The sequence below is a fragment of the Macaca fascicularis genome, chromosome 16 (assembly GCF_037993035.2).
Source record: "Macaca fascicularis isolate 582-1 chromosome 16, T2T-MFA8v1.1".
Classification (NCBI taxonomy): domain Eukaryota; kingdom Metazoa; phylum Chordata; class Mammalia; order Primates; family Cercopithecidae; genus Macaca; species Macaca fascicularis.
Window position 1 is genome coordinate 61,440,627 of NC_088390.1, and position 25,833 is coordinate 61,466,459.

Here is a 25,833-nt window from a genome sequence, read left to right on the forward strand (position 1 = left end):
CAGACAGCCACCATCCTACATGTGTGTCTGCAGTCAACCTGTCCAAATGCCCACTGTCCAAATGTCAGCCATTCCTCTCCCCATGTGTCCACCTGTCCACTCATCTCCCCGTCCACTCAGCCACCTAGCAGCCAGATGTGCAGGAGCTCACCTGTTCACCCACACACATATCCATCCATCCATCCATCTATCCATCCATCCAGTTAGCCAGCAATAAAGATTCACCTAGGAGCCAGGCGCAGTGGCTCATACCTGTAATCCCAGCACTTTGGGAGACCAAGTGAGGCAGGAGGATCGCTTGAGGCTGGAAGTTCAAGACCACCCTGGGCAACATAGTGAGACCTTGTTTCTGCAAAAAATTAGAAAGATTCACCTAGGATCCTCTGGCCAGTGTTCGAACTGGGTGTCGGGAACCCAGCGGTGAACGCGCCACCATCCCCACTCTTGAAAACCTTCCATGTGAGGCAAGAGATAAGTCAACAGAGGTTGCAAAACTGTGATCAATGCTACCTGGAGATGGGGGGAGGGCTCATGACTGCTTGGACCTGAAGGATGGTGTCTCAGAGGAGGTGACATCTAGGGGTTTGTAGAGGGGGAGGTGAGAGGGTAACCCTAACTCAGGAGCAAGAAGTGAAAGACTTGCTGCTGTGAGGCCGGGCTGAGCTCAGGGGACTGCTGGGCACTCAGTGAGCCCGAGGGTGGACTGGGCTGGAGGCTGGATGCAGGGGGTGGGGGCAGGAAGAGGCAGGGGGAACTGCCAAAGCCTAGGCTGGAGGGAGCGCTCTCCTTCCGGCTCTCCCTGACAAGGGCTCAAGTCCACCTGTTCCCTTTTGGTCACCTCCAGGGTGGGGAACCTGGGATTTGACGAGGCTATCATTTCCTTTTATTTTTTTCTTTTTTGAGACGGAGTTTCACTCTTGTCACCCAGGCTGGAGTGCAGTAGTACGATCTCGGCTCACTGCAGCCTGCCACCGCTGCCTTAAGCGATTCTCCTGCCTCAGCCTCCTGAGTAGCTGGGATTACAGGTGCCCGCCACCATGCCAGGCTAATTTTTGTGTTTTTAGTAGAGACGGGGTTTCACCATGTTGGCCAGGCCGGTCTCAAACTCCTGACCTCAGGTGATCCACCCATCTCGGCCTCCCAAAGTGTTGGGATTACAGGTGTGAGCCATGGCGCCTGGCAGACTGTCATTTCCCTGTGGATGCCTCTGAATGTTGAGGCGGGTGATGAGTGGGAGGTTTAGATTGTGCTGCCTGCAGGGGCTCTCATCCCCACGCCCTGGATGCAGGAGGCGCGGTCTGGGTTCCTGCAACATAGTTCAAGCCAATACACGTTTACTGAGCACCTGTTGTGTGCCCCATCCTGGGAGCTGTAGGCAGCAGCCCAGTGTTCCTAAATTCTCTGCATGGAGGCAGGATGACCTGGACCTGCACTGTCCAGTACAGTAGCTGCTTGCCACATGTGACTATTTAAATTTAAATTAATTAAAATTAAACTCAATTCAGTTCCTCAATTGCATTAGCCACATTTCAAGTACTCAATAGACGCATGTGGCTGGTGGCTGAGGTATTGGATGGTGCAGACATAGAACCTTTCCATCATTGTAGAAAATTCTATCAGACAGCTTTGCTCTGGCCGCCTGCCAGGTGGTCCTCTGGGAGTGCTGGTGCCGAGTGCTCGGAGTGGGTGGGGTTCAGTCCCTGAACCCGTGCATCCTCTGCACCCAGATCCTGCGGATCTGCACGCGGTACACACCCGAGCAGGACACCATGACCTTCTCGGACGGGCTGACCCTGAACCGGACCCAGATGCACAACGCTGGCTTCGGCCCCCTCACCGACCTGGTCTTTGCCTTCGCCAACCAGCTGCTGCCCCTGGAGATGGATGATGCGGAGACGGGGCTGCTCAGCGCCATCTGCCTCATCTGCGGAGGTGGGCAGGGGCCTGGGTCTAGGGGCTGGGCCTGGGGCAGGAGTGTAGCCCCGGAGTCTTCCAGGGAACTCTTTCCGGCCGCCTCTTGTCAGGCCTCTCTAGAGGGCAGGATCTGGTCTGCAGCTACACAGCAAGGGGGCTGTGTTCGGCTTGGACTCCTGTTCCTGATTTCTGGGCAACACCCCTTCTAGGGAGGTTGAGTGAGGGTTTGAGGGTCGGACCTCCCAGGGTCACTTCCTGGCTGATGCATGAGCCTGAGCAGGTTGCTGAACTTCTCTGGGCCTCCATTTCTGTACAGTGGGGGCAGGAACGGTCTCTAGCTCATGAGGTTGATGGGAAGATTACGGTGGTAACACCCTGTGCAGGTGCCAGAGCGAGCTCCAGTGCATGTTAGTTGCTATTTTATTGTGATTTCTGCCATTTCATCTGGTTTCCAGAATAACAGGTGGGAGTGGGAGCCTGCCTGGGAACCCTCTCCCTGCTTGGGGATGACACTGCCCATTTGGGGTCCCATCCCATGAACTGGGCTCATAGGGAGGGTTTGGGGCACCCCGCTACCCTCAGCCCGTTGCTCCCTTTTAAGGGGCTCTATCCCCTGCAGCAGCAGAGACCCGGTGCCCTGCCCTGTGTGGGGAGGCGCCTGCGAGCTGTCCTCTTCCATGGCCTGGGCAGGCACGCCCCCCGGTGGCCGAGGCTGGGGGTGCAGCTGTGTTCCCAGCTGCTCAGGGGGTGGCTCTGCTTCCTCAGACCGCCAGGACCTGGAGCAGCCTGACCGTGTGGACATGCTGCAGGAGCCGCTGCTGGAGGCGCTGAAGGTCTACGTGCGAAAGCGGAGGCCCAGCCGCCCCCACATGTTCCCCAAGATGCTGATGAAGATCACTGACCTGCGAAGCATCAGCGCCAAGGGTGAGGCTCCCAGACCTGGAGGGGTGCCGGCCCTCAAGGCCTGGCCCAGGCCCCCACATCCAAGCCAGCACCCTGTGTCTTTGTGCCAGGAGAATACGACACCTGTCCCCATCTGTGTCTAGGCTGAGGTCCCCTAGTGACTCCACTGTCCCCTAGTGACCTGCCTGTGTCACTCACCTTGTGGTAGTTCAGATCATGGTTCTGGAACCAGACACATGGGTGTGTGTCCTTGTGCGGGTCACTTAACAGCTCCGAGCTGCAGTTTCCCTTCTGAGGGGCAGGGATAACGATAGTGTTGACGGAGGAGTCAGGATAATCCCTAGCGCACAGCATAGAGGAAGGCAGGACTTGGTGTCCAGCCCAGGCTGGCAGTCTGGCCCTGGAACCAGAGTTCAGGACCACTTTGCCCCATTGCCACCAGCCTCTGGACTTGGGGGCTAAGAGAGCTGGCTCATGTCAAAGAACTGAATCCCAAGAAAGAGCTAGTATCAGTAGTATTGATCTTCCCACCTGGAGCCAGGCTTGCTGGGGCCGGGGGTGGGAGGGCTGGCCCGGTGTGCTGAGCTCTGCCCCTCCTTTCCCGCAGGGGCTGAGCGGGTGATCACGCTGAAGATGGAGATCCCGGGCTCCATGCCGCCTCTCATCCAGGAAATGCTGGAGAACTCAGAGGGCCTGGACACTCTGAGCGGACAGCCGGGGGGCGGGGGGCGGGACGGGGGTGGCCTGGCCCCCCCGCCAGGCAGCTGTAGCCCCAGCCTCAGCCCCAGCTCCAACAGAAGCAGCCCGGCCACCCACTCCCCGTGACCGCCCGCGCCACATGGACACAACCCTCGCCCTCCGCCCCGGCTTTTCTCTGCCTTTCTACCGACCATGTGACCCCTGCCAGCCCTGCCCCCACCTGTCCTCCCGGGCAGCACTGGGGACCTTCCCTGGGGGACGGGGAGGGAGGAGGCAGCAACTCCTTGGACAGAGGCCTGGGCCCTCAGTGGACTGCCTGCTCCCACAGCCTGGGCTGACGTCAGAGGCCGAGGCCGGGAACTGAGTGAGGCCCTGGTCCCGGGTCTCAGGATGGGTCCCCTGGGGGCCTCGTGTTCATCAGGACACCCCTCTGCCCAGCTCACCACATCTTCATCACCAGCAAATGCCAGGACTTGGCTCCCCCATCCTCAGAACTCACAAGCCATTGCTCCCCAGCTGGGGAACCTCAGCCTCCCCCCTGCCTTGGTTGGTGACAGAGGGGGTGGGACAGGGGCGGGGGGTTCCCCCTGTACATACCCTGCCGTACCAACCCCAGGTATTAATTCTCGCTGGTTTTGTTTTTATTTTAATTTTTTTGGTTTTGATTTTTTTTAATAAGAATTTTCATTTTAAGCACATTTATACTGAAGGAATTTGTGCTGTGTATTGGGGGGAGCTGGATCCAGAGCTGGAGGGGGTGGGTCCGGGGGAGGGAGTGGCTCAGAAGGGGCCCCCACTCTCCTTTCGTGTCCCTGTGCCCCCCAGTTCTCCTCCTCAGCCTTTTCCTCCTCAGTTTTCTCTTTAAAACTGTGAAGTACTAACTTTCCAAGACCTGCCTTCCCCTCCCTCGCGCTGGAGAAGCTGCCAGGCCCTTTCTCCTTCTGCCTGACCACTGGGTGTGGACGGTGTGGGGTGGCCTTGGAAGGACGGGCTCCTGGCCTTGGCAATTGCCTGCACCCACCATGAGCCATGGAGCAGGGGCCGAGCAGGGGCCCCAGGACACGGAGTTTTCACAGACCCAGCTCCTCGGCAGAGCTGCCTCCCGTCAGGGCCCACATCATCCAGGCCTCCCAGCCCCCACTGTGAAGGGGCTGGCCAGGGGCTTGAGCTGCCCCCACCCCCAGCCTCAGCCACCAGCACCCCCACAGGGCCCCGAGACACACCCACACACATGCGTGAGCGCACACAGACACACACACACAAACACACACACACACTGGACAGTAGATGGGCCGACACACACTTGGCCTGAGTTCCTCCATTTCCCTGGCCTGCCCCCCACCTCCCCCCTGTCCCATCCCCGTGCCCCCTCCTTACCCCGCAGGACGGGCCTACAGGGGGTCTCCCCTCACCCCTGCACCCCTGGCTGGGGGAGCCGGCTCTGCCCTGACCTCCACCAGGGGTTGGGGCCCTTCCCCTGGAGCCCGTGGGTGCACCTGTTACTGTTGGGCTTTCCACTGAGATCTACTGGATAAAGAATAAAGTTCTATTTATTCTACACATGCCTCCAGCCTTGCTGCCTCCACCCCCTCTTCTTGGCGTCTGGGCTGGGGGCTCGGAATAGGTTTCCTCATGTACTCTGGGCCTGTGATGGTCAGGAATGAGCACTGGGGCCAAGGGGCTGGCCAGGGCACCCTTCCAAGCTGCCTTCTGAGGCTTACCTTGTGCTGGGGTCTTTGGAGATGCTGAGAAGGAGAAGGTCCTGCCCCTTGGGAAGCCCTCAGTCTGGAGATCGCCACTGCCCATGTCAAGGAGCCCCAGTCTGGGAGTGGGAGGGGAGAGGAGGAAAGCTGCCCCCACCTTCAGGGAACCCCCAGTCTGAGGGAGGAAGCCGGACCCACCCCTAGACATTCCTGGTCCTTAGGAAGCCAGAAGCTGGGTCCAGCCTTGACCATCACAGCAGCAATGACAGATGGCACAGGAGCTGGGGTCAGGGACTCATACAAACCTAACAAGAGGCCAGACACAGTGGTTCACACCTGTAATTCCAGCACTTTGGGAGGCTGTGGGCGGATCACTTGAGGTCAGGAGTTCAAAACCAGCCTGGCCAACATGGTGAAACGCCGTCTCTACTAAAAATACAAAAAAAATTAGCTGGGCGTGGTGGTGGGCGCCTGTAATCCCAGCTATTCGGGAGGCTGAGGCAGAACCTGGGAGGCGGAGGTTGCAGTGAGCCGAGATCGCGCCACTGCACTCCAGCCTGGGCGACACAGCAGGATTCCATCTCAAAAAAGAGAAAGAAAGGGGAGAGAGAAGAAGAAGAAGAGAAGAGAGAGGAGAGAAAAAAAAAAGGAAAGAAGAAAGGAAAGAAGAAGAAAGAAAGGAAGGAAGAAGAAAAAGAAGAAAAGAAAGAAACCTAACAAGAACACAGGATTGGGATGGAAGCTTAGGAGCCCAGCCCTCTGCCTCCAAGTGGTGTGGGGGTCTGGAGGGGGTGGGGTAAGGCAAAGGGTTCCTTCTGCTAGGGGTTGCCTGCCATTTCTACGTTAACCACTAGGTGGCGGCAGCGCCTTGCTTGACTCAACGGCCGCGCCAGGCTGGAGGCAACCGTGTGGACCGAGGCGCTTTTCCTCCAGTAAATATTTTCTAACTTCTTTGAGTCTGAAATGATATTTAACATACTGTACCTGTACAAGTGATTTCACAAATCAATATGTTGTCACAACCGTATCATAAAGGATAAATTGAGGGGCAGTGCTATGTGTTTCAATACATTAATGCTTGCCCCTCTTTTGAATGACTACATTTAAATTTAAAAGAAGGTTGGAAGCCATTCTGTACAAGAAGCCCAGGAAGATTAAAGAGCATGGGTGGATGTTGGGATAAAAATCGACATGTTTGATTTATAATAAAACTATGCAAAAAAAGCCCAAACAAACAAAAAGTCCAAAAAAAGCCCAAAACATTACATGTAATGTTTTACATGTAAAATGAGATTTGGGCCCAGGTTTTTCACTTATGCCAATATCCAGTTGGACATTCTAAAGTTGTGTCTGAGGCCAGGTGCAGTGGCCCACGCCTGTAATCCCAGCACTTTGGGAGGCAGAGGCTGGCGGATCACTTGAGTCCTGGAGTTCAAGACCAGCCTGGGCAACATGATGAAACCCTGTCTCCACAAAAAAAAATACAAAAATTAGCATAGCCTGGTAGCGTGCGTCTGTGGTCCCAGCTACTTAGGCGGGCTCAAGTGGGAGAGTTGGTGGATCCCTGGAAGTTGAGGCTGCCGTGATAACACCACTGCAGTCTAGTCTGGGCAACAGACGGAGACCTGTCTCAAAAAATAAAAATAAAAATAAAGTCGTGCCTGGCAGGTTTTTATTTTGAGAGGATATCTTGACGTCCATAGCCCTTGCCTACTAAATGCCAATGGGGTCCCCCATCATTGTCAAAACAAAGCAGTGGCCCCCACATTTACAAAGTGCCCGCTGGGGTAGCGCCTTTGCTGTTGGGAACCCCTCTTGGGGTTGTTCTCAGTGCTCGACAGTTCACTGTTGTCGAGCAGAGCTGCTCAGCATCAGCACCAATGTGAAGATCTGAGCCAGGGTGTGGGGGCTGTCCTGTGCATTGCAGGATGCTAAGCAACATCTCCAACCTTCCGCCCGTGAAACCCTACTGGTGCTTCTCCCCCACCCCAGCTGTAACAACCAAATATGTCTCCAGACATTGCTAAATGTCCCCTTAGGGGACAAAATCACCCCCAGTTGAGATCCACTGCTGTGGAGTATGGTCCTCCAGGGCTGATGCGCTTTGCACTGAGCCAGGGCCCATCCTCCGCAGGGAGACTGAGCCAGAGGAAGGTGACCGGATGTCCCCTGGGCAGGGCTGCAACAGGCTTGACAGGCCTATGGGAGTGCAGGGCAGAGGCCCTGAACCAGGCCTGGGGCAGGGCTCAGACGCCTTCCAGGAAGAAGTGGCCCCTCTCAGCTAAGTCTCTTTTTAATTTAATTTAATTTATTTTGAGACGGAGTCTCCCGCTGTAGCCCAGGCTGGAGTGCAGGGGCACTATCTCGGCTCATTGCTAAATCTCTAGAGGAAAGAATTGGCTAGGTGGGTGCAGATTTGGAAGAATGAAAAAAAGAATGTAAACTATCTCCTTAATACTTTTTAATATCAATGAGGCATTAAGATGAAAATGTTTTGGATATACTAGGTTAAAGAAAATACAGGACTCAAATTAATTTCACTTGTTTCCTTTTACGTTTTTAATGTGGCTAATGAAAAAGTTGAAACTACATACATGGCTCACACGCTATTTCCATTGGATGATACTGATCTTGAACATCACTTGACACATAGTAGGTACTCTACAAATATTTGTTGAATGAATACATCTGGAAAACAGCCGCACAGCCCCATCTGAGTTTGTGTGGAGGGGTCTGGGCTGTGGACACAGAACTGTCATCAGAGAGATGGTGCTCACCATAGCATGGATAGTGTTCGGGCATGGCAATGGTGTAGGCCTGGGGACACCTTCAGTTTCTCATCCAACACATATTTAGTGAGCACATAACTACATGCCATGGAAGGGGAGAGAGCAATGCCATCCTGCAGGAGAAGTGCTCTCCCTAGGGAAGCAACAGGCATCCAGCTCTGTCTTAGGTTGGGGGCTACCAGGGAAGCCCTTTCCTTGAAGGTGTCTGTTTTCTTCCCAAGTGACAACAAAAGGTGGAGGGGCATTACCTAGGGGAGGAGAAGGCTGCAGGAAGCAGCGGCTGCTCTGGGCAAAGGAACAGCACGTTCAAACGCTTGGCAGCAAGCAGGCCTGGTGCTTGTTAGAACAGAAAATTCCCTATGGTTCTGAGCACACCTGGAAGCCGGTGCTGTGGGGTCGGAGGCCTGACGGGGGCAGGGCTTCAGAAGGAAGCCTTGTGAGGCGCTGGACTCACCTGAGGGCAGGGGTGCTGCCCCCAGCCCCGGGTTTAAGTAGCGGGGGAGCTATTCAGAAAGACCTCCCACTGCTGTGCGGGCACAAGAGGAGAGCTGAGAATGATGCCAGGAACTCAGAAGGACAGGGTGGGGTGATGGCGGGGAACGCACAGCCTGGTCGGCAGGATGCGGTGAGGCCCTCAAGGTGCAGTCCGATGATGGCCCCTGGATTTATCAGTTAGGTCCTGGGTGATCTCATGGAGAGCAGCCCACTGGCTGGTGAAGGTGGAGGGCAGACGGGAGGGGAGACACAGGAGGGGGATGCGCTGCATAGGCAGCGGTTCTTCCAATGCCCGCAAGGAAGAAGAAGGGGGTGGTCCGAAGGGAAGGCTGGGCCCGGAGCGCGTGTTTTGGGAGCTTTCTCCTGCGGACAGAAGAGACTTTCCCGTTTATAGCCTGGGGGAGAAGTAGCGGCGGGGAGGATGCAGATGGAGGAGGGAGGCATAACACATGTCTGGGTTGCCCTCTGGCCCGCCTCCCACCCCCACCCCACCTCCATGAAAGGGCCCAGCCCCCGCCTCGCTACAAGGCGGACAGTGAGGATGTGCTCATAGGCTCCCGAGGATCGAGGCCTGCCCTGGGAAGGCCTCCTCCTCTTCCCTCGCTGGGCGGGGTCTCTTGGGAGGAGGACAGACCTTCTGTGATGCCCCGGCAGGTGGGCTCGGTTAGGGTGGTAGGGAGGGAGCCATTGTGTCTGCTGCTGACATCGGACCCTGGCCACCCCTGCAGTGCATATCAGAGATCACACACACACGCGTGCACACACGGAGGTCACGCAGGATGTACACATGCACACATAGTGCACAAGGATGTTTCTGTGTACAGGTGTGCACACGCAGCCCAAGCAGGCTGCACATGTGCGTGTGTGCACAACGCACTCAAAGCTCACAAGGATGTGAGCACACAGCTCTCACGGGGCATACATGTGTCTATGTGCATGTGCACACAGCTCACCCGGAAGGGTTTCGTGTGTGTGCACAAGTGGGCCTCACGCAGGGTGTACGCATGCGCGCACATGCACAGTGTTCACACAGGGTGTACAGGTGCGCGTGCACACAGCTCGCAGTGCTTATGTGTCCGTGTGTGCACATTCACAGAGAGCCCACACGGGGACCACTCTCTGAACACAGAGAGTGCCTGAGAATGCTGGCATCACAGTTGTTTTTGTCCCCAGTAAAACAACCACCCTCCACCTTCCGCTCTGCTCTCCCCCTCCGGTCCACTCTCTCTCAGGGCCCTGGTCTCCTTCCTTTCCACCTGGGTGGTGGCATCCAGGACCCGCCTGAGTTCATTCTCCGCCCCCAGCTCGGCCTGCCCCAGGTGCTGCCGGCATCCACTGGGAGGCAGTACGAGGCAAGTGCGATGCCGCCCGCGGGCCGTCCCCACAGCGCGTCTCCTGCCAGGGCAAGTCCCACCACAGCTCTGGTGAAAGCAGCTTCCGGTTTCTGCGGTGCGGGCGGCGGAGGTGGCGGGGTCCGGCCCTCGCCGTCCAGCCCGCGCGAGGCGGGGCCCGCCCCTAGATGGCCAGGTCTCGGCGGCCGGTGGCCGGTGACGCCTTGCCGCGGCCGCTGCCGCCCTCGCGGTGGCTGGCTGGCGCCCGGTGCGCATAGGCGGGCGGGGCGCAGGACTCGGGGCCGGGGTGCCGGGAAGGCAGGGTCGGCAGCGGAGGTGGCGGCGGCGGCGGGAGCAGCTTCTGCGCCTCTTCGTGTGCACGGTTGCAGCGGTTGTCACGCTCCCCGGCGCGCGGGCGGCCCTTCCAGAGCAGGTGGCCCAGCTCAGCTAGGCTGAGCAGCGCCGACAGCAGCCCCACCGCGAAGTAGAAGAGCACGAAGACGGTCTTCTCGGTGGGCCGGCTCACGAAGCAGTCGACCGTGTGCGGGCAGGGCGGGCCGGCGCACGCGAAGTGCGGGACCACGCGGAAGCCGTAGAGCAGCGCCTGGCCGCCCAAGAAGGTCAGCTCGGCCAGCAGGCGCAGCGCCACGCTCAGCAGGTAGCAGCGGCGCGCGCGGCGGGCGCGCAGAGCGCATGGCGCGCACTGGGCCTCGGGCAGTCCAGGGGCGCACTGCGCCGCCGCCTGAGCGCCGCCAGCCTCCTTGCCGGCCCGGTGCATGGAGTAGACGACGAACAGCACCGGGGGCGCCGAGAGCAGCAGGATGTGGAAGAGCCAGAAGCGGTAGTGGGAGACCGGGAAGGCGCGATCGTAGCAGGTCTGGCGACAGCCCGGCTGCAGCGTGTTACATACGAACTCCTCTTGCTCGTCCTCGAACACTGCGCCGCCCACCGTGGCCAGCACCAGGATGCGGAAGATCAGCATGACCACCAGCCAGAGGCGGCCCACGAGCGGCGACTGCAGCTGCACGGCGTCCAGCAGCGAGCCCAGGAACGCCCACTCCCCCATGGCGCTGGGGACGCGGGGCGGGGAGTCAGGGGATGGGGCAGGTCAGAGACCCCCGCCCCTTCCGCGCCCATCGGGGTGGGGTCCGTTGGGCCTTCTCTGACTTCAGGGTGAGTAGTGGGGTGGGAGAGGCCCGGGTTTAACGATGAGACCAGTGTGAAAGGGAGGGCCACGGGAGGGCCCGAGGGGAGCAGGCGACGCTCAGCTATAGGTTCCCTTCTCTTTGGGGCCGATGGGTGCTGGGGAGGAGCCCCCATTTGCATTTTAGCCTCACCCCCTGTGCTGTCTCCGTTCGACCCTGGGATCCTCCAGATCCCAGATTCTTAGGAAGGACCTTGGAGATCAGCTGGGCCAGCCCCTGACTTGCCTTGTGGAAGCGGAAATCCAGCGGTGCCCTTAGCTGTCAAGGATGCTGTGGGAAGAGTGGAGCCTCGAACCCCGAGCCTCCAGACCCAATTTGGTGCCCCTGGGAGGAGTGGGAGTGGCGGAGGCAGTGAGACCACTCCTTTCTCGGCCCACCATTTCTCTCGCCATTTTCACTGCAGTGAACTCCTCTCAGTGTGGGGGGCTGGTACAGAGGCAACCCCACTTTCGTAACTGTCACAGGGTCCCTTGTCAGAGGTGTCCCTGCTCTCCTACCCCAGCGTGGTGGGAATGCGGAGCCAGGCCTCTCCCTCCTCCCCAGCCTCCTGTGCCTCCAGCCTCCACATCTCCTGAGACCCTCTCCACCCCACACTCACACAGGTCCCCACACACCGCTGGTGCCCCTAAACCATCACCCAACCCCACTCACCCTGGGGCCGGGACTGGGGTGTCAGAGCTGAGCCAGGGACCTTGGGAGGTGGCTGGGACCGGCGCCTCCTTCTCCCTCTTTCATTTTCCCTTTCGGATTTGGCCAGGATGGAGGACAGGACAGGATGGCTGAGAGGGGTTAGCGCTCCCCCTTCTCTTAAAGGAACAGGGTGACCCTGCTGACTGGCTCCGCCCTTGGGAACAGGCACGGGCCACGCCCCTTGCTGGGCTCTGTGGCCCTCACTTTTTGGCCCCCCACCCCATAGCTAAATTTCCATCTGGAAATGGGGGAGGGGGTTAACCAGAGCCACATCCTTTACGGAGGAAGCTGGGGGGTTCCTAGAAGCCCTTCCCAGAGAGACCCTCAGCCTGGAGCCTCGATCCACTATGCACTAACCATGCCCTGTGAAGATGGTCTTCGGGGACAGAGGGAGGTTTGCTGCTGGAGTTTAAGGGGCAGCAAACATCTAACAGCTTCTGGTTCCAGCTCTGCCACCGCTCACCTTGGACAAGTCATTCGGCGGTACTGAGCCAGGCTTTCCTGCCTTGTCAACCAAGGTGGCCAGACCAGCTGACCCCCAAGTTTCCTTCCAGCTCTACATCTTTTTTGGAACGGGGTCTCTCTAAGTAGCCCAGGTTGATCTTAAACTCCTGGCTTCAAGTGATCCTCACACCTCAGACTCCTGAGTAACTGGGATTCTCTACTTCTGAATATTGAGTTCCCAACCATATGACAGAGAACCAAAAAAACCCTCGTGCCTGAAAAAAAAAAAAAAAAATCCCATATGGAAAACCATTAAAATATCCCAAGTGCCTGGCTTTGGCAGTTAAATAAAATCTTTGGGTTCCTTCCCACTTTTCTGTAATTTCCAACTTTACTATAATGAACATGTTATTTATTTATTTATTTATTTTATTTGTTTTTTTGAGACAGCGTCTTGCTCTGTCGCCCAGGCTGGAGTGCAGTGGCACGATCTTGGCTGAATGCAACCTCTGCCTCCCAAGTTCAAGCGATTCTCCTGCCTCAGCCTCCCCAGTAGCTGGGATTACAGGCGCGTGCCACCACGCCTGGCTAATTTTTGTATTTTTAGTAGAGATGGGGTTTCGCCATGTTGGCCAGGCTGATCTCGAACTGCTGACCTTGTGATCCGCCCACCTCAGCCTCCCAAAGTGCTGGGATTACAGGCATGAGCCACCACACCCAGCCTAACATGTTATTTTATTATTTATTTATTTATTTTTCAAGACAGAGTTTTGCTCTTGTTGCCAGGCTGTAGTGCAATGGCGCGATCTCGGCTCACCGCAACCTCCGCCTCCCGGGTTCAAGCAATTCTCCTGCCTCAGCCTCCCCAGTAGCTGGGATTACAGGCATGCGCCACCACGCCCAGCTAATTTTGTATTTTCAGTAGAGACAGGGTTTCTCCATGTTGGTCAGGTTGGTCTTGAACTCCTGACCTCAGGTGATCCACCTGCCTCGGCCTCCCAAAGTGCTGGGATTACAGGTGTGAGTCACTACGCCCGGCCTTATGTTATTTTATAATGTGAAAAATAGAAGACTTCTTCCCCCCCAGGAGGCTCTGAATTGAGAGTTCCCTCCCACTGCCCCGGGTGGCAGGGGAAGCTCTTTTATAGAGAAAGGAGTAAGGGTGACCGACGGCAATCTGAGTGGTCAGGGAGGGCTCGCTCCCAGGCTGAGATGTTTGGTTGTCTGCTCTGCCTTCCTAGGGGTCCGCCTGAGTGCATAGCACAACCTTCCTCACCTATGCACCTGCCAGGCCAGGCCCTGTGTGGAGCCCCGTTAACTCCATATGCCAACGAGCTCATTCAATTCTCTGTCAATAGTGGCAGGAGGGCACTATTTACACCAGGGGAAACTGAGACTCAGAGGGTCTAAGCCACTTGCACGCTGTCGCGCAGCTGGTAAATAGCAGATCCAGCCTACACGAGGCCCAACTGGTTCTTGAGCCCAAGCTCTTGAGCCTTTCGTGGAATTGTCCTCCATCCAGCCTGGCTGGGCTTCCCAGGTGGTATCCCAGGGCCTGATAGTCCCCAGCAGGGGTTGCCTCTGTGCCAGCCTTGTGTGGGGCTGGTGGGTGTAGGCACTGGGGGGAGGTCATGCCTGTCCCTCTGAGGAAGGGTAGCAGGACTCACCTTCTTGGCCACACAGTTCCTCTCCCTGTCAGCCATGGGTGCCTGTGTGGTTTTCCATCTGCTGACGCAGACTCCCAGGCCCACTTTCAGGAAGGGGAAGGCATATACCCTTCACCCTCCACTCCCTCTGGCTCAGGGGCCCAGCTGTGCTGGAAAAACTCTAGGTGAACTCCTGCTTGCGTGGGGAACCCTCCTGCCCTCGTGCAGGCTTCCCTTGGGAGTGGGCCTGGGTGGGGGACGCTGCCCTGGAGAAAGTCCAAGGGAAAAAGCAATGCTGGGGCCCCAGATTCTGAAAACAGGATGTGGGTTGGGGGCGCTGCTGACCTCCCCCTCCCGACCTCCCTCTGCCCCCGGCAAAGCTGCTACCCGCCCCCTGCCCCCAGCCACAGGGGCTCAGGGTCACACCTCATCTCCCTCGACTGTCCAGGAATGGTCCCCACCCTGTCCTATCCTGTGGCTCCTGCTGGGTGAGGCCATTGGCGCCACCTGGAAAAAGCCCATCAGACCGCGTCTGCCTGCGGGAGTGGAAAGCAGCTGAGGTGGTGGGCCAGGGTGGGGCAGGAAGTGGAAAGCCCACAGTCACCCTGTGCTGTCTGCAGCCTGTGATGCCACAGGGCCAGGCCCAGAGACTACAACCTCAGGCCCCGTCGTCCTTCCCTGATAGCACCATCCAGCCTGAGTGTTGCTGACCCTGCTTAGATCTGGCAGCTGGCGGCCCCATTCGTGGCCATGCTTAAAGACAGGGGCCGGGCTGAGAGGCCAATCCTGCCTCGCTCCAGTCTGTTCCAGACACCTCTCCCTGGCCATCGGATTGTGGGGCCACTGCTCATGTCAGACACACATGGGTGCATGTATGTGTTTGTACCCAGTAACTATCAGCCATGGTCAACCCCACCATGTTCTTCAATATCGCCACTGACGGCGAGCCCTTGGGCCGTGTCGCCTTCGAGCTTTTGCAGACAAGTTTCCAAAGACAGCAGAACACTTTCATGCTCTGAGCACTGGAGATAAAGGGTTTGGTTATAAGGGTTCCTGCTTTCACAGAATTATTCCAGGGTTTATGGGTCAGGGTGGTGGCTTCACACGCCATAATGACACTGGTGGCAAGTTCATCTGCAGAGAGAAATGGGATGAGGAGAACTTCCTGAAGCGTACAGTCCTGGCATCTCGTCCCTGGCAAATGCTGGACCCAACACAAACAGTTCCCAGTTTTTCATCTGTACTGCCAAGACTGAGTGGTTGGATGGCAAGCGTGTGGTCTTTGGCAAGGTGAAAGAAGGCATGAATATTGCGGAGGCCATGGAGCGCTTTGGGTCCAGGAATGGCAAGACCAGCAAGATTAGCATTGCTGACTGTGGACAGCTCTCATGAGTTTGACTTGTGTTTTATCTTAACCACCAGCCCATTCCTTCTGTAGCTCAGGAGAGCACCCTCCACCCCATTTGCTCACAGTATCCTAGAATCTTTGTGCTCTCGCTCAGTTCCCTTTGGGTTCCATGTTTTCCTTGTTCCTTTCCATGCCTAGCTGGATTGCAGAATTAAGCTTATGAATATGAAATAAAAACTAACTAAATAAAAATAAATTATTTGTAAGGCCCGACATGGTGGTTTATGCCTGTAATCCCAGCACTTTGGGAGGCTGAGGCAGGCAGATCACCTGAGGTCAGGAGTTCGAGACCAGCCTGGCCAACATGGTGAAACCCCATCTCTACTAAAAAATACAAAAATTAGCTGGGCATGGTGGCACATGCCTGTAATCCCAGCTACTCAGGAGAATCGCTTGAACTCAGGAGGTGGAGGTTGCAGTGAGCTGAGATTGTGCCACTGCACACCAACCTGGGCGACAGAGGGAGACTCTATCTCAAAAAAAAAAAAATATATATATATATATATATATATGTGTGTGTGTGTGTGTGTGTGTATATATATTTGTAGAGATGAGGGTCTTGCCATGTTGCCCAGGCTGGCCTGGGACTCCTGGGCTCAATTGATCCGCTAGCCTTGGCCTCCCAAAGTGCTGGGATCACAAGCATGAGCCACCACACCTGGCCACTTATTTATTTTTATTGTTATTTATTTATTCTATTTACTGACATCCTTGAGCCATCACACTGCTGTTTTGTCTCCTGTGCCCTCCTAACATTTTAAAAAGTCCTTACAGAAATGCTGTCTTTTCGTGAGGCTTTCCCCAGCTGCCCTAGCAGAAATTTACCCCGTTCTTTCCTGTCCCTTCTCAGCTTTATTTCCTTTGTACTGACCACTACATAACTATACACACACACACACACACACACACACATTTTTTGAGACGGAGTCTTGCTCTGTCACCCAAGCTGGAGTGCAACCTCTGCCTCCCAGGTTCAAGCAGTTCTGCCTCAGCCTCCCAAGTAGCTGGGATTACAGGCGCCCACCACCATGCCCGGCGTATTTTTGTATTTTTAGTAGTGACGGGGTTTCACCGTGTTGGCCAGGCTGATCTCGAGCTCCTGACCTCAAATAATCCACCCACCTCAGCCTCCCAAAGTGCTGGGATTACAGGTGTGAGCCACCGCACCCTGCCAATGTTATCTTTTTCTTATGTATCCTGTTTAGCGTCCATGTCTCCCATTAGCACAGGCGATCCCCAGGGAAGGGATTTTTGGTCCTTTGCTTACTGTCCCATCCCCAGCACCTAGAATGGTTGGGGGCACACAGTGGATGCTCAGTAGATGTTTGTTGGGTGGATGAATGAATGAAGTGGGTGGAACTTTCTGCCCTAAGGTGGTAAGAATGCTGTGTATCTCAGGTCTCAACTGCTGACTCTGGTCTCCTCTAGGGCTGTGGGCATTTAAAGTGGCCAATGCAGTCTCAGGTCAGCAATCAGAATTTCCCATCCTCGACAGAAATAAGAACTCAAAAATAGATTCATGTTAAACATCTGCCTCCAGCTCTGCTGGCCTTGGGTCCGTGCCTGGGTGGGAGAGGGAAGGGGTGGAGGGTGGCAGAGTTGGCTCTTCTTGGTCCCTTCTAGTCCTTCTGCACCCTCCCCAACCTGCCTGCAGCTTCTGACCCTTTATATTCTTCCTAGTGCCCTGAAAACCCTCCAGACCAGATGACTTCTGCCGCCCCAGAGTGGCCCCACCTGCTGGCTCTTGCCTTGGAGCTTGCCTTTGGCTCCCTACAGACTCCTGGAGCCCTGCGTTTTCAACACCTGGGACCCGCCTTCACATCTAGCCTTTGCTCCCTCCTTTGGCTCCATGATTATTTAATATTAGGTTTGGGGCCGGGTGAGGTGGCTCACGCCTGTAATCTCAGCACTTTGGGAGGCTGAGGTGGGCGGATCACGAGGTCAGGAGATTGAGACCATCCTGGCTAACACACGGTAAAACCCTGTCTCTACTAAAAATACAAAAAATTAGCCAGGCGTGGTGGCGGGCACCTGTAGTCCCAGCTATTTGGGAGGCGAGGCAGGAGAATGGCATGAACCCGGGAGGCAGAGGTTGCAGTGAGCCGAGATTGCGCCACTGCACTCCAGTCTGGACCACAGAGTGAGACTCTATCTTAAAAAAAAAAAAAAAAAAAAGGCCGGGCGCGGTGGCTCACGCCTGTAATCCCAGCACTTTGGGAGGCCGAGGCGGGCGGATCACAAGGTCAGGAGATCGAGACCACGGTGAAACTCCGTCTCTACTAAAAATACAAAAAATTAGCCAGGCGTGGTGGCGGGCGCCTGTAGTCCCAGCTACTCAGGAGGCTGAGGCAGGAGAATGGCGGGAACTCGGGAGGTGGAGCTTGCAGTGAGCCGAGATTGCGTCACTGCACTGCAGCCTGGGCGACAGAGCAAGACTCCGCCTCAAAAAAAAAAAAAAAAAAAAAAGATAAAAAAGATTAGGTTTGGATGGAACAACGGTTCGAAACAGTGGCTTAAGCAAGAGAGAAGTTTGTTTCTCTCTCACATAAAAACTCTGCCTCAGCTGGGTGCGGTAGCTCACGCCTGTAATCCTAGCACTTTAGGAGGCCTAGAGGGGTGGATCACCTGAGGTCAAGAGTTCAAGACCAGCCCGGCCAACACGGTGAAACCCCATCTCTACCAAAAATACAAAAATTAGCCAGGCGTGGTAGTGCATACCTGTAATCCCAGCTACTCGGGAGGCTAAAGCAGGAGAATCACTTGAACCCGGGGGTGGAAGTTGCAGTGAGCCACGACATTGCACTCTAGCCTGGGTGACAGAGCAAAACACGGCCTTAAAAAAACAAAAAGGGCCAGGCACGGTGGCTCACACCTGAGGTCAGGAGTTCGAGACCAGCCTGGCCAACATAGTGAAACTTCGTCTCTACTAATAGTCGGGCGTGGTGGCGCGTGCCTGTAATCCCAGCTACTCGGGAGGCTGAGGCAGTTGCTTGAACTCAGAAGGCGGAGGTTGCAGTGCACCCAGATTGCAACACTGCACTCCAGCCTGGGCGACAAAGAGACACTCAAAATTTAAAAAAAAAATTAAAAAAAAAAGGAAAAAAAAGCTCTGCTCCACGGAGTCCTCAAGGGAGCGGGCACCTCGCGGCCCCGCTCACAGCCTGCCTCTCTCTCTCTCTCTCTCTATCTCGCTCTCTCTCCCCCCCTCCCCCTCCCTCTCCCCTCCCCCTCCCCTCCCCTCCTCCTCTATCCCCCCCACAACATCCCGCTGTCTCCCCCAAGTCCACCCCATCTCAGAAAAGGGCCAGGAAATGGCCACAGTTACCGATTTGCTCACATGTCATTGGGTAGGATGAGCTCCACGGCCACACCTATCCGCAAGGGATGCTGGGAAATGTAGTCTTTATTCTTGTGCCCAGGAGGGAGCAGGGAGACTCCCTCACTGTCATAGATCTGCTTCTGGCATTGGTCCCCCACGCTGACATGGGGCATTGGACGCACTGGGTTCCTCCCAAGTCTTTGCCCCCATTAGCTGCTCTGGAGGAAGAAGGAAGCCTCCACAGTCTTGCCTGTCACCTTGTCCCTAGGCCCTTCCAAACCATTGCACCTCTGGGCTGTCCTTCACACCCCTCTGCCAAGCCTCATCCCTTCTTTACCGTCCTTGGGCAGATGGGTCATTTCCTCCAAGGGGAGCCCCTGAGTTTTCACCCATTTTTAGGTTGCACATGTAGCAACCTTGCTCTGGAAAGACAATGACTGGACCTGAAGGTGGCTGGGGACTGCAGTAGCCTCTTCTTAGAGACCAAGGGGCTTGGGAGTCCCTCTCTTCCTTTCCTTGAAAGCCCTTCTTTTTCTTGAAAGAGTGAACTGACAGGTGAGAGAAACTGCTTTGGGATTGGGGTTGGGGCAGGGGAAGGATTTGAGTCAACAAGAGGCATTTTTCAGAGTCCCTCCCCTGCACCCCCCACCCCCACCCCTTTGCCGTGCAGCTCTGAATGGCCTGTGTTTTTGTACATGTCAAGATGTGTAAGCATTCACTATCACTGCCTGTAGCCTGGGAGCCCGACCCTCTTTCCATCACCCCAGCCTCATGATCCTGGACTTGGGCTGGATAGAGTACTTTGAGGTCCCTTCCCTTCCAGAGCCTCTCAAGGGGGACTGAGCAGGTCAGTAGTGCAATCAGGTCAGCTCAAGATCAGTGGACCCACAGACCATTGAAGCTCCCTCCCTGAAAGCAGTTCTGGACCCAAAGGGCTGTGCTTGGCACAGGACCTGGAAAGTTACTAGGGGCAGAAGACAAGGTCATCTATGGATGGAGCTTCCTTTCTTCCACCTAAAAACTGTCAAGCGCATTCGTGTGAAGAGACCACCAACAGGCTTTGTGTGAACAACAAGGGTGTTTATTCACTTGGGTGCAATGGGCTGAGTCCAAAAAGAGAGTCAGCGAAGAGAGATGGGGAAGGGGTTGCTTTGTAGGAGTTGGGTAGATAATGGAAAATTACAGTAAAAGGTGGCTATCTATTGTTAGCAGAAGAGAGGGTCACAAGGTACATGGCGGGGAGATCATAAGACTCATTGTCCAGAAAAGTGTCACAAGGTCGATTGATCAGTTAAGGTAGGGCAGGGACAAGTCAAAATGGTGGAATGTTGTAATGTTGGTTAATCAGTTAAGGCAGGAACTGGCTGTTTTACCTCTTTTGTGGTTTTTCAGCTGCCCCAGACTTCTTGGCTCCTGCAGGCCATCTGGACGTGTATGTGCAGGTCACGGGTTATGATGGCTGAGCTTCGGCTCAGAGGCCTGACAAAAACGACATTTATGGGTATAATATCTTTTTACACTCACCATGATATATTGGAGCTACCTTGAGCCTAATGAAGATATCGTCTGTAATGGTTAATACTGAGTGTCAACTTGATTGGATTGAAGGAATCAATCCTGGGTGTGTCTGTGAGGGTGTTGCCAAAGGAGATTAACATTTGAGTCGGTGGGCTGGGAAAGGCAGACCCATCCTTAATCTGAGTGGGTACAATCTAATTAGCTGCCAGCGCAGCTAGAATATGAGCAGGCAGAAAAATGTGAAAAGAGCGGTTGGCTTAGCCTCCCAGCCTACATCTTTCTCCCATGCTGGATGCTTCCTGTCCCGCAACTCCAAGTTCTTCCGTTTTGGAACTTGGACTGGCTCTCCTTGCTCCTCAGCCTGCAGATATGACCTATTGTGGGAACTTGTGATCATGTGAGTAAATACTTAATAAACTTCCCTTTATATATATCTATTCCATGAGTTCTGTCCCTCTAGAGAACCGTGACTAATACATTGTCTTACCCAAGAGAACACAAATCTGACTCCTGACAGTACCAAGCAAGTAAGAGGGAATGTACCGTGATGCAACTGCTTTGAAAACCAGCTCCTCAATTTCTTATGAAGCTAAACATACACTTAACATGTAACTCGACAATTCCACTCCTATGTGTCTACCCAAGAGAAATGACAAGTTATGTCTAGAAAAGGATATGTACTCTAATGCTCATTGCAGCTTTATTGATAATGATCCCAAACTGGAAACAGCCCAGATGTCCATCAACAGCTGAATGGAGAAACAAGATGATACCATGGAATAATATTCAGCAATAAAAAAAGAAGGGCCGGGGTGGTGGCTCACGCCTGTAATCCCAGCACTTTGGGAGGCTTAGGCAGGCGGATCACGAGGTCAGGAGTTTGAGACCAGCCTGATCAACATGGTGAAACCCTGTCTCTACTAAAAATACAAAAATTAGCTGGGTGTGGTGGCACATGCCTGTAATCCCAGCTACTTAGGAGGCTATGGCAGGAGAATTGCTTGAACTTGGGAGGTGGAGATTGCAGTGAGCCGAGATTGCACCATGGCACTCCAGCCTGGGCAACAGAGCGAGACTCTGTCTCAAAAATAAAGAAGGGCCAGGTGTGGTGGCTCACGCCTGTAATCACAACACTTTGGGAGGCCGAGGCTGGCAGATCACGAGGTCAGGAGATCGAGACCATCCTGGCTAACACGGCAAAACCCCGTCTCTACTAAAAATACAAAAAAATTAGCTGGGCGTGGTGGCGGGTGCCTGTAATCCCAGCTACTTGGGAGGCTGAGGCAGGAGAATGGCTTGAACCCGGGAGGCAGAGTTTATAGTGAGCCGAGATCACGCCACTGCACTCCAGCCTGGGCAACAGAGTGAGACTCTGTCTCAAAAAAAAAAAAAAAAAAAAAAAAAAAAAGAAGGAACGATTGATACATGCAACAACACGGATGCATTTCCTTTTCTTTTTCTTTTTTTTTTTTTTTGAGACAGAGTCTCGCTCTGTCGCCCAGGCTGGAGTGCAGTGGTGACATCTCAGCTCACTGCAGGCTCTGCCTCCCAGGTTCACGCCATTCTCCTGCCTCAGCCTCCCGAGTAGCTGGGATTACAGGCACCCGCCACCATGCCCGGCTAATTTTTTGTAATTTTAGTAGAGACGGGGTTTCACCGTCTTAGCCAGATGGTCTCGATCTCCTGCCCTTGTGATCTGCCCGCCTTGGTCTCCCAAAGTGCTGGGATTACAGGCATGAGCCACTGCGCCCGGCCAACATGGATGCATTTCTAAAACATGCTGAATGAAAGAAGCCAGACACAAAAGCATACGTACTGTGATTTCATGTATATGAAGTTCTAGAATAGGTGAATGTAATCTGTAATGCTGGAAACCGAATTAGTGTTTTTCTGGGGCAGGGGTTGAAGAGGCACATAAGAACTTTTTTTTTTTTTTGAAACGAAGTCTGGCTCTGTCGCCCAGGCTGGAGTGCAGTGGCCGGAACTCAGCTCACTGCAAGCTCCGCCTCCCGGGTTTACGCCATTCTCCTGCCTCAGCCTCCCGAGTAGCTGGGACTACAGGCGCCCGCCACCTGGCCCGGCTAGTTTTTTTGTATTTTTTAGTAGAGACGGGGTTTCACCGTGTTAGCCAGGATGGTCTCATCTCCTGACCTCGTGATCCGCCCGTCTCGGCCTTCCAAAGTGCTGGGATTACAGGCTTGAGCCATCGCGCCCGGCCCATAAGAACTTTTTAGGGTGATAGAAATGCTTTATATCTTGATTGTGATTGTGGTTATTCAAGTGGATACATTTATTGTTTACAGCCATACCATCCTGCACTTGGAAGCTAAGCAGAGTTGGGCCTAGTTAGCACTTGAAAGGGAGGAGTTTACCTTTGCCAAAAAGTCATCAATCTCTACACTTGGAATGAGTGCATTTTATGGCCGGGCGCGGTGGCTCATGCCTGTAATCCCAGCACTTTGGGAGGCTGAGGTGGGCGGATCACCTGAGGTAAGGAGTTCAAGACTAGCCTGGCCAACGTGGTGAAAGCCCATCTCCATTGAAAATACAAAAATTAGCCAGGTGTGGTGGCGGGTGCCTGTGGTCCGAGCTACTCGGGAGGCTGAAGCAGGAGAATTGCTTGAACCCGAGAGGCAGAGGTTGCAGTAAGCTGAGATCCCACCACTGCACTCCAGCCTGGGCAACAGAGTGAGACTCCGTCTCCCCCGATCCCCCAACACACAAAATAATAATAAATAAGAATAATAAAAATAGGCCGGGCGCGGTGGCTCAAGCCTGTAATCCCAGCACTTTGGGAGGCCGAGACGGGCGGATCACGAGGTCAGGAGATCGAGACCATCCTGGCTAACACGGTGAAACCCCGTCTCTACTAAAAATACAAAAAACTAGCCGGGCGAGGTGGCAGGCGCCTGTAGTCCCAGCTACTCCGGAGGCTGAGGCAGGAGAATGGCCTAAACCCGGGAGGCGGAGCTTGCAGTGAGCTGAGATCCGGCCACTGCACTCCAGCCTGGGCTACAGAGCAAGACTCCGTCTCAAAAAAAAAAAAAAAAAAAAAAAGAATAATAAAAATAAGAATACTCACTTTCATGCATTATTTAAGTTTTAATTATCTCACACTTTTGAGAAGTCAAATTTGCCTAAGCAATGAACACCTAATTGATTACATTTCTAAACACTTCTAATGCCTGATGGGACAGACGTGCAACTCTAACAAAATAATATCTTCCTACGCATTGAAACAAATCTTGTAAACCGAATAAACCAAATTTACAAATTTAGTAATCCACATTCCTTTTTCTTTTTTGAGATGGAGTAGTCTCACTCTGTTGCCCAGGCTGAAGTGCAGTGGCACAATTTCAGCTCACTGCAACCTCCGCCACCAGGGTTCAAGTGATTCTCCTACCTCATCCTCCCAAGTAGCTGGGACCACAGGCATGAGCCACCATGCCCGGCTAATTTTTTGTATCTTTAGTAGAGATGGGGTTTCACCATGTTGGCCAGGCTGGTCTCGAACTCCTGACCTCAAGTGATCCTCCCGCCTCGGCCTCCCAAAGTGCTGGGATTACAGGCGTGAGCCACCGTACCGTACCCTGCCCTAATTCAGTTCTTTTAAATTTTACAATAATGTTATAATGTTTACAAATTTAATCAAATTCCTTAAGCCTTCCAATGTAAAATCATACCTACAAAATTGTGCATTTAAATTGAAAAAAACAGCTGGGTTACAAGATTTGAGGGAGAGTCAAAACCAAAACCAAAACAAATAGCTGGGTGTAGGCGTGGTGGCATGTGCCTGTAGTCCCACCTACACAGGAGGCCTAGGTGAGAGGATCACTTGAGCCCAGGTACTAGAGGCTGCAGTGAGCCATAGTTGTGCCATTGCATTCCAGCCCGGGTGACAGAGCAAGACTCTGTCTCTTAAAAAAAAAAATTGAAATTACAAGACAAATCTGAAAGATTCTCTAATGTGACGGGTTGAAAGAATGTTACATTCTCTTAAACATTAGGGACATTTAAAATATGCAATACAGACACATTATCCTGATGACTTTTAACACTAAACTGTAAATATTATGGGTTTGATTACCTTATCATTTCCATATTATTTCTTTATCCTCAAGGATGTAAAGTCATCTACCCCACTCTAAACAGTTTGACTGTGTCAGGTGGACTGAGGATTTCTACATTAAAAATAAATGAAGGCTGAGATTTAGGGTTAGTGATTCAAGGCTGAGATTTGGGACCAGGTTACTTTTTTTTTTTGAGATGGAGTCTTGCTCTGTTGCCCAGGCTGGAGTGCAATGGTGCAATCTTGGCTCACTGCAACTTCCGCCTCTTGGGTTCAAGCGATTCTCCTGCCTCAGCCTCCTGAGCAACTGGGATTACAGGCATGTGCCACCACGGCTGGTTAATTTTTTTTTTTTTTTTAAGTAGAGATGGGGTTTCACCATATTGGCCAGGCTGGTCTTGAACTCCTGACCTTGTGATCTGCCCACCTCAGGCTCCTAAAGCACTGGGATTACAGGTGTGAGCCACTGCACCCGGCCCAGATTGTTTCTTTTCTTGTAGTTGAGCCTGTCTGTTTTATCAGCAGCAGTCCCCAAGTTCACCCCTTTCAGTGGGAATTTGTTTTATAACTCAATTTGTCTAATTGTTCACTCATGATCAGGTTCAAGTTAAGTCTTTTTGGCAAGGATACTCCATGAGCAATGATGTACGCTTCCCATTGCATCACATCAGGAGCACATTATGGCATTTGGTCTCATTACTGGTGTGCCAAGTTTGATCACTTAGTTAATGTGGTGTCTGCCAGAGCGCTCCACCTTTTCACTTTGTAATTTATCAAAGATAGGTTTTTATGTTCTCGTTTTTAGTCTTTTCATAGACTCTTGTGTGGCAGAGACAATTATAAAGCACATAATTTGAGTTTGCACTCCCTGGATTCTACAGCCACACAGATGGTAAGGCAACCATTTTTCCATCCAGCTCAAGCTCCTCTATTTCATCCGGCAAGAAAAGATACATTGGTGGTTTTCTTTCTCCTTCCTTCCTTCCTTCCTTCCTCCCTCCCTCCCTCCCTCCCTCCCTCCCTCCCTCCCTTCCTCCCTTCCTCCCTTCCTCCCTTCCTCCCTTCCTCCCTTCCTTCCTTCCTTCCTTCCTTCCTTCCTTCCTTCCTTCCTTCCTTTCCTTTCTTTCCTTTCTTTCCTTTCTTTCCTTTCCTTTTTCCTTTCCTTTCTTCTTTCCTTTCTTCTTTCCTTTCTTTTCTTCTTTCCTTTTCTTTCCTTTCTTTCTTTCCTTTCTTTTTTCTTTCCTTTCTTTTCCTTTCTTTCCTTTCCTTTCTTTCCTTTCCTTCTCCCCCTTCCCTTCCCTTCCCTCCCCTCCCCTCCCTTCCCCTCCCCTCCCCTCCCCTCCCCTCCCTTCCCTTCCATTCCCTTCCCTTCCCTTTCCTTCCTTCCTTTCTTTCTTTCTTTCGAGACGGAGTCTCCCTCTGTTGCCCAGGCTGGAGTGCAGTGGTGCAGTCTCAGCTCACTGCAACCTCCACCTTCTGGGTCCAAGCGATTCTTCTGCCTCAGCCTCCCAAGTAGCTGGGACTACCGGCATGTGCCACCATGCCCGACTAATTTTTGTATTTTTAGTAGAGATAGGTTTCACCATATTGGCCAGGCTGGTCTTGAACTCCTGACCTCGTGATCCGCCTGCCTCAGCCTCCCAAAGTGCTGGGATTATAGGTGTGAGCCACCGCGCCCGGCACCTTGGTGGTTTTCATAT

The 25,833-nt window shown here is 53.8% G+C and overlaps 2 protein-coding genes and 1 pseudogene across 9 annotated transcripts in view; 2 read left to right on the top strand and 1 right to left on the bottom strand.

The window, feature by feature from the left end:
• The window catches only part of RARA (retinoic acid receptor alpha), a 48,979-nt gene extending 43,905 nt beyond the window's left edge, over positions 1 to 5,074 (top strand). For all 7 annotated transcript variants that reach the window (XM_005584091.4, XM_005584092.4, XM_065531537.1 and 4 more), the window contains 3 exons: positions 1,728 to 1,932; positions 2,680 to 2,838; positions 3,425 to 5,074. In XM_005584091.4, coding sequence (XP_005584148.1) covers positions 1,728 to 1,932; positions 2,680 to 2,838; positions 3,425 to 3,642 — 582 coding nt within the window. In that variant the 3' untranslated portion in view covers positions 3,643 to 5,074. The remainder of the gene's footprint in view (positions 1 to 1,727; positions 1,933 to 2,679; positions 2,839 to 3,424) is intronic.
• Positions 5,075 to 7,754: 2,680 nt separating this feature from the next.
• GJD3 (gap junction protein delta 3) lies at positions 7,755 to 11,790 on the bottom strand. Of its 2 annotated transcripts, none has more exons than XM_045375980.3 (2): positions 11,691 to 11,790; positions 7,755 to 10,904 (listed from the first exon to the last, which is right to left on the bottom strand). In XM_045375980.3, exon 2 carries the CDS (start codon positions 10,898 to 10,900, stop codon positions 10,019 to 10,021), a length of 882 nt encoding a protein of 293 aa, XP_045231915.1. In that variant the 5' UTR covers positions 10,901 to 10,904; positions 11,691 to 11,790; the 3' UTR covers positions 7,755 to 10,018. The 2 variants fall into 2 exon arrangements, with proteins under 2 accessions (XP_045231915.1, XP_005584153.1); XM_005584096.5 differs by having other exon boundaries at positions 7,755 to 11,363.
• A 2,735-nt stretch (positions 11,791 to 14,525) lies between these two features.
• Positions 14,526 to 15,423, top strand: LOC141408814 (peptidyl-prolyl cis-trans isomerase A pseudogene; annotated as a pseudogene).
• Positions 15,424 to 25,833: the final 10,410 nt, after the last annotated feature.

Bases quoted from the DNA above. Each gene is read 5' to 3' on its own strand.
- GJD3 (XM_045375980.3), bottom strand. From the start codon at position 10,900: ATGGGGGAGTGGGCGTTCCTGGGCTCGCTGCTGGACGCCGTGCAGCTG.